This window comes from Topomyia yanbarensis, chromosome 3 (genome assembly GCF_030247195.1).
Source record: "Topomyia yanbarensis strain Yona2022 chromosome 3, ASM3024719v1, whole genome shotgun sequence".
NCBI classification, from domain to species: domain Eukaryota; kingdom Metazoa; phylum Arthropoda; class Insecta; order Diptera; family Culicidae; genus Topomyia; species Topomyia yanbarensis.
Window position 1 is genome coordinate 121,212,046 of NC_080672.1, and position 11,483 is coordinate 121,223,528.

At 44.1% G+C, this 11,483-nt stretch overlaps 1 protein-coding gene across 4 annotated transcripts in view; it reads left to right on the plus strand.

Annotated features, from left to right (window-relative positions):
• LOC131692276 (uncharacterized) overlaps positions 1-11,428 on the plus strand; it is a 110,246-nt gene extending 98,818 nt beyond the window's left edge. The window contains exons 17-18 of one of the 4 annotated variants that reach the window (XM_058979235.1): positions 10,537-11,227; positions 11,295-11,428. In XM_058979235.1, the coding sequence (XP_058835218.1) occupies positions 10,537-11,227; positions 11,295-11,428 (825 nt within the window). Of the gene's footprint in view, positions 1-9,991; positions 10,023-10,531; positions 11,228-11,294 lie in introns of those variants that run through there. The other 3 variants (XM_058979237.1, XM_058979236.1, XM_058979238.1) reach the window with 3 other exon arrangements.
• Positions 11,429-11,483: the final 55 nt, after the last annotated feature.

The window sequence follows — 11,483 nt, forward strand, 5'->3', positions numbered from 1 at the left end:
TCGGACAGCCGACGTTTGGTATGATTCTCGTTATTGTTGGCTCGTTGCCTTCACCGACTTTTCACAGGCGTAGTCGATGGGATTGTTGGAGCTCAACCGGTCGTCAGCAATCACTCCCAATTGCACCAGTGCACGCTTCGGTGCAATCACTTGCCCTCCGACGTCGATCTGCATCTGCTGCAGCGTTTTACAGTTGCTGACTAACAACACTTCCATCTTGTGATAAGCTATTTGAGGCTTGACCCAGTTCATCCAGCTCTCGATTGAGTCTCCGTCACCGAAACCTCCTTTTCTTCAAGTGTCTCACTCATCACCGTTAGTGACACGTTGTCCATAAGACCCACGATTTTCACTTACCTGTACAGCCGCAGTGTTAAGATATCCCGTTTCAAAAAGTTGGACCGAGAATGGAGCCCTCAGAAACGCCCGCTAATACTCGCATTGACTTCTGCTCTTCAGTCATCTCATAAAGCAGCACTCTGCGCTGGACGTAGCTCTTCAGGATCTGCCATAGATAGTCGGGAACCCTCATTCTATGCAGCACTGCAGCGATGGCTTCCCAGCTGCTGTTGTTAAATGCATTCTTCACATCTATCATGACCACAGCGCAGTATCGATCTCCTCGTCGCGTCTGTTTAGTTGCCTCCTCAGCATTCTTGAGCGCTGTACGAATAGCATTCACTGTCGATGCTCCTTTGCGGAATCCGAACTGCATCTTGGACAGTCCGCGCTCACCCTCCATGCATTTCGTCAACCTGTTAAGGATGATTCTTTCCAGGAGTTTTCGGAGTGCATCCAGCAGACATTGGCTTCGGCAGCAACACCAGCTTCTGTACCTTCCACATTTCGGGGAAGTTGCTTTCATTTAAAGACTTCTGCTGCACCATCCCGAACATGACCGGATATGCCAAGATCACAGCTTTCAGCACGACGTTTGATATTCCATCCGAACCGAGGGCTTTCTTTGACTCCAGGCGCTTCCATGCTTCTGCGAGCTGATTGTTAGTCACTTGACGATCGTCCGTGTTTGCTCCTTCTTCTTCGCCGTACGGTGTCGGTGGCCAGATTCCCTTTGAATCCCGAAGAGGGTTACGGCAAGGTGATGATCTATCGTGCCTACTGTTCAACGTTGCGTTAGAAGGCGTACTAATTAGAGCAAAGATAGACACGAATGGCACGATCTTCAGGAAGTCCGTCCCGCTTCTTGGCTTCGCCGACGACATTGACATAATGGCTCGAAACTTTGAGGCGATGTCGGAAACGTACATCAGACTGAAGCCAGCAGGATTGGACTTGCCATCAACCTTTCGAAGACAAAATACATGAGTGGAAGAGGCTCTAGAGACGACAATGTGGACCTCCCATCCCGAGTTGGGATTGACGGTGACGAAATCGAGATGGTCGACGAATTCGTGTATTTGGGTTAACTGGTAATCGCCGACAATGATACCAGCAGAGAAATTCAGAGACGGATCTTGGTGGTAAATCGTGCCTACTTTGGACTCCGGAGGACGCTCCGGTCGAACAAAATTCGCCGCCGCACGAAGTATCTACAAGACACTGATTAGACCGGTGGTCCTCTACGGCCACGAGACCTGGACTATGCTCGTGGAGGACCAACGCGCCCTTGGAATTTTCGAACGAAAGGTGTTGCGTACCATCTATGGTGGCGTGGAGATGGAAGACAAAACGTGGCGCAGGCGAATAAACCATGAGTTGCATCAGCTGCTGGAAGAACCATCCATCGCGCATAACGCAAAAATAGGACGTTTGTGGACTGGACACGTCGTTAGAATGTCGGTCGATGACCCGGTGAAGATGGTTCTTGAGGGCGACCCTACAGGAACAAGAAGACGGGACGCACAGCGAGCCCGGTGGATCGACCAGATAGAGAACGACCTGCGGACCCTTCGAAGGTTGCGAGGCTGGCGACAAGCAGCAATGAACCGAGTGGAGTGGAGACGGCTTCTACATACAGTAAGAGCCAAAAGGCTCTAGCCTGAACGAAAAGGAAAGAAAGTCGGTGGCCAGATAGTTCAATCGTGCTTCGGCAAGGCACATTTCCGCTGGCGTCGTCGAACCCTTCACTTTCGCCATCACGACTAGGTACGCATCACCCCAAGGATTTGCGTTTACTTCTAGGTACAGCTTCCTGTTGCAATCTGACTTGCTAAGTCTGATCTCCCATTTTAAAGCGGCCTTAGCTTCTCGAAATGCTGCCTTACGCTCTTCTCCATCTGGCCCCGGATATTGCTCTTTCAGCTCGTCTTCTGGCTCTGAGACAAGCAGGGCGTAGCGTACTAAGCGTCTCGTTCCACCAGTAAACTGGTTGTCATCTATTGTGTGGTTCCAGTTTTCAAGGCATTGTGACGTCACAAGCCGCCACAATCCTTCTTGTAAGGTCAGCCGCATCCACATTCTAGGTCCCACCGTTTGGTCGAAGTGCCGCAACGAAGAGGTCTTTAATGAAGAATTTCGTTTTCCACTTTTGCTTGCCGGTCATCCTTCTCCTGCTGTAGCTGGGTTCCCTCTTGTGTTGGTTACTTTAATACCCCACACCACCGCCCAGGCGTTGGAAACACCACCAATGACTACCGGTGTCCAACCGATCAACTGCTCGGTTAACTGCTCCAGCATTAGGCTGAACTGCTCCACTGTCTACTTTGGATGAGCGTAACAGCTGCACACGAAGACAATCCTTCCACACAATCACCATCTCCGGGTTTAAAGCTTTAACTTCTGCCTTTTCACCAATTGATTTAGTAATAATCTCCTGTAAGCTCGAATTGTTAGTCGTGGGATCCTCCTTCAACTCGAAGAGAATCTCGCCTTTTTGGGTATGCCTGATTCTTACTACGTTGTCCCCAAAATCTCTGTAGACCTACCTGCATAAGTAATCGCATTATTGGCATCGACGAGCACGGCTTCTCCCTTTGGCGCCTTCTGACGACAGGTTTTCTTTTCCTCTTCTGCTCCCCTTTTCACTCTTCCTTCCGCTTTTGCTATTTATTGTGTTTCTCCTTCCGACCAAAAACGGCACTCAAACTTTCTCGTTGGGAGACGTCCTTTCCTTCGGCAACTACAGCGTCCTCGAGGTTCTGCCTCCTGGGCCCTCCTGGTATTCCAACTCCTGGCGAGGTTCTTATCCTCTTTGGAGTCACGGAAACTGGTGTGTTCTCCACTCCAATCTGCTTTTCCTTCCTCTGCTTCGGAGAGGCTACGAAGATAGTAGCATTTCCGACGCCAATGTGCGCTCAGCTAAATCAGCCCTCCACGATGCGTGCCATACTTCTTCACTGCAGACACCACCTCCTTTCGAATTCTGAGAACCGTCTCCTTAATATCCTTATGGACATTATTTGTCGCGTCCACAAACTTGTGGAGCTCCTCCACCAAGTACCTCGCTGCTACTAATTTTGGCTTCTGTGGGGAGTAACTGTTCCCGCTCGGCTCTGGCTATTGTTGCTGTTGCTGTTGTTGCTTCTTCGATTGTTGCTGCTTCTCCTCCTCCTGATCATACTGAATGGCTTCAGCTGCTGCTGGTGGTGGTGACTTCACCAAACCACATATGGCGAACGAATTCGTAGCGCCTGCTCTATATGTGTGAATTTCTTGTTTTTTCTCTATTGTTTTATTTCGATTATAGAGGTTTTAACCTTAAGATCATTCGCCTCTTCGGGTTAGAAAAATCTCTTATGAAAAATTTCTAGCCCTATGTGCGGGGTCGGAAATCGAACCCAGGTGCGCTGCGTACAAGGCAATCGATTTACCAACTACGCTACGCCCACCCCCTCCTTTTCTCTATTTTATTAGGTGTGTGTATGTGTGTATGCATGTAACCCACCATCGCACATCAATAGCTCGAAGACGACCGAGCCGATTTTCTCAAACTTTTGATGTTTTCGGTTTTAGATGCGAGTCGCCCTAGGTTCACTCTAATGTTTACAATATCCATGCAAAAGTGTCAGTTCCGAGCGAACCTAGAGCAGCTTTGATCTAAAAACGAAATCAGCATTAGTTGAAAATAAAAGTCATGGGTTGCTATTGAATTCAATTCTGGTCTGACGTCCGGTTACGCAGTTGCTTGTTGAGAAGTGCGGTCATACAGTAATTACTTTGTTCGATAATCTCCAAATATTATGCAACTTTCAACAACGTTGTTCGTTATTAAAAAAAAAGCTACAATACTTGAAGTTTTGAGATATGCATGTGGGAGTTTTTATTGAATTTTTTTTATCTCCGATTTTCGCTTATTTCACCATAGAAACTTCTGAACTCTTTTGAGTGAACTAGAGATATAGGAAAAACCTCATATTTGGTATACGGTGTGTAGAGCTAATTACTACTTGATCTAGCGGTGTTCCGAAAAAGTTCAAAAAAGTTGCCGGTTTAATGTATATTGTTGGGCGTAATTTTTCGAAAGTTCCAGTGAAAAGGTCATGTCACTATTGGAAATGTGACTACCATTCAACGGAATGTAGTAAAAACGCGTGTGTACTACTCTTGTGGTGTTATAATAATGATGTATATTTCAGCAACTTTTTTATAAAAATGTATTCATTTCCGGAAACGGTATGTTGGCACTAGTGCTGTTGAGAGCTAGCAGTGCAGCCAGATTGGCTGCTCGGATATAACAGCTCGCAGAACAAAACTCCCTCCATTTGCTACAAATTGAGTCTCTGTGGAGCTTTGCTAGGCCGGTTCGATCGACGCAATCCTTAATTCGATGGTAATTCCACTGCACCTGAAGATCCACCATTGTCAGCCATTGCAGCCGAGATAGACGGTTGGATGTCCGAAGAAGGATTAGGGATGGTCGAATTAGGATTAGGAATACTGTCAGTAGAAGCATTTTTGTTTTCTTCCCGAGTCGTCATACTAGGTTTGTCGGAAGTTACTGCGATAGCATTGGCATGAAAAGTTTGACAGCCGAACTCTTCGCCACGCGAAGTTGTTGATGAGCTCTCAAATGCTGTACTCACGCCACGCATTTGATCTATATGGCGTTTCCAGACCCGTCCGTCGTTAAGTTGCACCATGTAATGAAGTTTACCTAGTCGTTCTATAATATTCTCAAATTCCTACTTGTTTTCGTGAATGTAATGTAATCTCGAGCTGCAACTTTGGAGCCAACTGTTAGCTCCCTTATTTAAGACTGCACTTTGCTTCCTTTTAAATTTGCCGAGGGAATCATGCGATCTAGCCGCCAACGTTTCCAATTGTAGGATCATTTTACGGTAAGATAAGAAGATATTACACAATTCAGTTTGCACATCAGCACGACTGCAATCCATTTGTTTCAATTTGGATTTCATCGACTGAATGAATCGTTCGGCTTGTCCGTTTGTGGCAGGGTGATAAGGAGCACTGAATTTATGAACAACTCCATTCATTTTTAAGAAATTTCCGAAATCTGCCGAGGTGAATTGGGAACCGTTATCACTTATGAAGACTAAAAGTATTCCGTATGTACTGAAATATTCCCTACAAACGCAAATTGTAGACTCCGTAGTCATGTTTTTGGCCTCATGAACCTTAGGCCATTTAGAGAATGCATCTATTAAGAAAAAATAGTAGAATACCATGAATAGTCCGCGTGAACCCGTTGGAAAGGTTTTTAAGGTACTTCCCAACAATGGATTGAAACCTTTGGAGGATTTGCTCTATTAGCTTGACAAGAAACACAATACTTAACCAGATCTACGAGGTCTTTATCTATTCCTTCCCATCAGCAATACCATCGAGCAAGCGATTTTATTCTAGAAACACCGAAATGTGCTGAATGAAGTTCATTTAGAACTTCCATTCTCTGCGAAGATGGTATATACACACGACTGCTACGCATTATGCAATCATTTTGAAGGCTAAGCTTCTCCTGGTTTACCCCAAAACGAAGTCTAGCGTCAACGACTTTACCTGTTCTCAAAGCACGGGAAAATTCTCGGACATTAACGTCGGAAAGGGTAGCAGAACCTAATTCATCGACTGTCAATGGTAATGTTTGGATGGCGACGATGGCGTTGATCTCGAGTACATCAGGCTCCTAGATCTCCGAGTCAGGATCAGTATGAGAAATGGGTAAACGAGACATAGCATCTGCGGATATTGATGACTGAGAACCGCCCTACACCGTAAGGTTACGCATCAGTGGCTAAAACCACCGGAAGTAAAGGATCGTAATAAACTAAAAATCTATCGGACTGCATTTCCTTCTTAACGAACGCAAATGACTTATCACACTCCGTACTCCATATGAAAGGAACATAATTTTTAGGTAAACTATTGAGCGGATATAAAATGGTACTAAGATTGGGGAAAATCGACTGTAGTACATGATCAACCCAATGAAAGATCGAACTTGTTCTCTGTTCTTAGGAACAGGCATGCTTTGTATCGTATCCATCTTATTTCGAAGCTTATGAATTCCATCTTTATCCACTATGTACCCACAATGCTCAACTCTACCGGAGAAAAAGTCAATTCTCTCGATTTACGCACAAACTGTATTTGTCCAATCTCTTGAAAACTTCCTCTAACCTAAGCAAATGAGTTTTGGCATCAAGACAGGTAATGCGAATATCCTCAATGAAAACCGTTACGCCTGGTATACCTTGAAGGATTTGTTGTTCCATCAATCTTTGCAAAATAGCTGGTGCCGAAGCAACACCACACATGAGTCTAGTAGGGCGAAACAATCCTCTATGGGTACTAAGTGTAAGTAATTCCCTATCTTCCGACCGAACTTCTAGCTGAAAATATGCTTGAGATAGATCCAACTTAGAATCGCTCTCCCCCAGCTACGGTTGCAAATAATTCATCGACAGTGGGGAGGAGATGGTCATCTACCAGCAAACTTGGATTTAATGTGATTTTATAATCACCGCATAATCGTACCCTGCTGCCCGCTTTTTTTACGGGCACGACGGCAGTAGTCCTTTCTGAGTGGTTAACCTTCTCCCAGATACCATCACTCGCGAACTTATCGATCTCCTTAACGATTGCTTCTCCTACCGCAAAAGCAATAGGTCTAGCCTTCACGTACACTGGTTTTGTATTCAAGAACGTTCAGTGAGGCTTGCACCCCCATAGTTTTACCAGCACGTCCATCGAAAACATGTGTGAATTTTATTTGTAAATCTTTCAACGCATTAGCGGTTAATTGATCCATGACGCTACAATAACAAACCGAATGTATACCGGGTCTGAATACGCGATTAAAATCTAACTTTAGCGCGAGTAACCAATCACGACCCAGCAAGGGACTTGCTGGACTTCGCGACGTGCAAAGGTAGTTTTAGCTGTTCACCATTTGAAACAACTCTTACCGAGTACCCCGATATCATTATCGCAGTAACTTACCGGTCGTGTAGTGGTGGGATGAATGTTCAAGTCCTTGAAGTAACGTTGTTTGTCATGTAGATATCAGGGACACGGGCAATCCGCTGTCGACCTCGAATGTTAACTTCTCCCGGTGAACATTCACATCCAGTAGGAACTTACCCGCCAAACTTCGTACCGCATTCAAATGGAAAACATGCTTAATGGTACACGATTCTTTCAAATGGTGTGCATCATTTGTCCCCCTTTTCTCCTTCTGTTTCGACTGGTACACTTTCTCGAGGTGTCCTTTCTTTTCTCAGTAGTTGCAAACAGTAGTTTTGTGCTTGCATTTGTTCGCGAAATGGTCAGCCTCACCACAACAAAAACAGTTTTTTTTTCTACCCATTGTTTGTATATTGACTGGAACTAGCTTGACACGTCGACTGGATAGTGAACTTCTTCATTTTGTTTGCTCCGTGCTCGATGTGCTGCGCCGCGGTGCGGGGTCAGGAGCCGTGCATCTCGTCAGCTCCTCGATGGGACATCTCCATTCCGAATCCAATCCCCTTCGCTTTTGCCAAGGTTAAATCACGAACCTCCAGTAGTCGCGATTGGATGACATGATTCCGGATGCCAAAAACGAACTGGTTGGTTTTGTCCAAGTGATCTCCGAAATTGCATGATTGTGCCAAATTTTCTAAATCCGTCAGAAAGTCGCAAAGGGATTCGTGATCCAGCTGCTTACGACTCGCAAATTTGAAATTCGGAGCAGGACTGTAATGTTCCTTCAATAGAGTCACCACCTGCTCGTACGTTTTGGTTTGTGGCTCTTCTTTTATCAATTTATTGCAGAGCACGTCATAGGTAGCACTGCCCATGAAATGCAGAAGGTAATCGCGTTTTTCACCGTCAGGAACTTTGTAGATACGGAAAGAAACCTGCAGCCGCTCCAACCACCGATAGAATTTTGATGTTGCTGCATTGAACAGCTCGAACGAAAATGAGGCAACTATAGTAGCAGCTTCACTTTTATTTCCAGGCTTTGCATTTTGTGAAATATGGCAGCAAACGATTTTCACGCAGTTTCGAAAACTCCTCGTCGCCAACTATTGGAAATGTGACTGCCACTTAACGGAATGTAGTAAAAACGCGTGTGTACTACTCTTTTGGTGTTATAATAATGATGTGGGGGTGGGCGTAGCGTAGTTGGTAAATCGATTGCCTTGTACGCAGCGCACCTGGGTTGGAGTACCGACCCTCGCACATAGGGTTAGAAATTTTCCACAAGAGATATTTCTAACCCGAAGAGGCGAATGACCTTAAGGTTAAAACCTCTATAATCGAAACAAAAAAAAATAATTATGTATATTTCTGCAACTTTGTTTTAATAAAAAAGTATACATTCCCGGAAACTGTTGGTATGTTGGCACTAGTGCTGTTGAGAGCTAGCAGTGCAGCCGATTGGCATTCTCGGATATAACAGTCACTGTAATAAACTTTTCAATAAAGCTAGATAGAAATGTGGTGTCTTCGAGAAAGTTGTAGCCCTTAACATTTTAAATATATATCCAGAAGATGCAAACATTGTAGGTCCTGTATGTTTCGAGAAAGAGCATGTTTTGGTTAAAAAATTTACTTACAGATTATGTTTCCAAAAAAGCGCCATATTTCAAAACTTGTAGGATCTACAAAGTTAGTACCTTCTGAATGTATACTCAATGAGTATTACTCATAATCACCTGACAAACAACTTTGTCGTAGACACCATCTTTCTATCTCGTTTTAATAAAAAGATGATATCAATGCCGCCTTAGCGACTGAATTCCGAACTAATATGAAATGATCAAATAAAGCGCCAGATGCCATGCAACAACTTTGCCCAAGACACCATAACTCTACAACGAAAGATAAAGAAAGGACGTGTGAATTGTGGGTTATTTTGGACCCTAGGTACCGCGGGGTGCTCGTGAATTGAATGTAATGATCTTATTTTTTTCTAGACAACATGAGTCAATGAGCTACTATTAAAATCGTGTATTTTTACAATAAAAACAATGTTAATTTGGGAATGCGAATGTTTTTTTCCATTTCCTGTAAAAATGCAAAATGTCAGTTAGCCCCTTTTGGACGCTAGCCATTCAAATATTGACTAGCCAAATCAACCCTTTTTCCCCCAAAATTTTAAAACAGTATTATTCAACTTAATCTTGCGGTATCTTTAAATCGGGTCCATTTGTGTAAATCACCAAAGTAATTGCTAGGATTTTATACTCAACCTTGATTTAACTGGTTATAAACAAGTGCATGTCGATTTTGTTCAATTCAGCAACCTTTGCCAACTCGAAATACCTTATTGAACGAAAGATCTCGATTGAATCATATTTTTAGCCACAATAATGAGTGTGAGTGAAAGACAACACCCAAAGGTTCCAACATTAAATTGAAAGAACCTATGCTTAGGGTTGCGCTATGTTCTTTGCATATAAAAAAGCCCAAGCCCTGCAAGTGCAAGCTTCCATGCAGCGGCCTTTTGTTAAAAATCTGTTTCTGTTACCATTATTACATCGATTAGCTTCAATTCGATGGATGCTTTTCACAAACCACCACCAACAGTGGGCAATATTGACACATCGTATCTATGTTTCCACTTTTCATTTTTTTGAACCTGTAGAACCAATCGCACCAAAACACGACAAAATGACGTGAGTAGTATTCATTCATTGTTTGCTTGTATTTACTCAACAAAAACCAATAATTCACATTTGCTCAAAATCATCAAATATTGTCTCTGGTGATTTAAGGGCTTTTCTTCACATTGTATAGTTTTTATATCTCATGTCGTATCGATTTGTTTTCATACAATGCATTATGTATATTGCTCGATTCCAAATTGGCAATGCTTTCATACAGTAGCAGTATCCGACTGAATAATTCCCGTATTTAGTAATAAATGATTATGTTTATTTGATTTAGTGTAGTATTTAGCGCCGGTGTTAAACTGGCAATAACTTACAAGATAATTCCATTCCTTAAGATATCTAGATGTGTGTGCAAGCCAGTTACCACGCGTTCGTTGTTTTACGATTCTGATTTAGAGCTAGATAAAAAAAAGTCTGATCTAGTCGTTACCGTGTTGCTACCCATTGATTGTAACCGTTCGTTGATTCCGTAGATAACTTATAATTAGCGGGTAATTTACTTTCGATAAATTGGCAGGGGCAAGCTGTGGAAAGAAATCGTCCGGATTATGTGGACTTAAGAGATTCCACCGAATCCGAGTCAGTAAGTACAACGCCGTCGTCGACTCCCCGGGCGGAAACGAGGGAGACGGTGAAGACTACCACGCCCGACGAAAACTATGGGAGTGTTGCTGACAGATGCTCTGTATCTGTACTGCTCCCGAGCACCGGGATACGCTCTGTAAACGGTACCGATCGTTTCGGGGCGATTTCCGGTGCTGCGCCGATCCTCACGTTGCCTCCTCCGCCGTCTACCGACCCACCACCACCCCTATACGGACTCAGTCCACGACTGGAGATGCGGTTGGCACTCAATCACGACATTCTCGGCGACGAAGACCTAATCAGCTACAGCCCTGGGCCGGATCTGACTTCGATTCTCGGGCAAGACCTCTCCACATACCACAGGATGAGTGGGAAGGACGTCATCATGAATCGGATCATTTCGCGGGTCAACAGCTACAGCAGTATTCCGGCAGCAGTGGCCAAACTGTCAACAAGCAGTCAGCAAATTCATCCCAGCACCAGCAGCTTCATCAACCAAACTGTGAAAAACGGAACGAGCTCATCATATCAACAAAACAATTCAAAGATGGATACTCCTACGCCGAATCGCAGAAAACCTCAAAGTCCAGTTACTTGGAACAGTTCTGGGTCTGTGGATCGAGGTACGACGCTTGATAAATCATTCAACTAATTATTATTAATCAAATTTCCTTCCGTGTTCGATTTCAGAAGAAAAGACTCTGTCGGACCTGGAACGGCTGGCGAGGCGCGAGAAAGTTTACTGCATGACTCAGCTGAATCAAAACGGCTCCCACTTGAAACATACAGCTAGTTACAACCGGTCCAAATCTTCCAAATTGTAGGTGATGCTACTACCTTCGGACATGGTCTGTCATTTTAACAAACCGTTTTCGATTT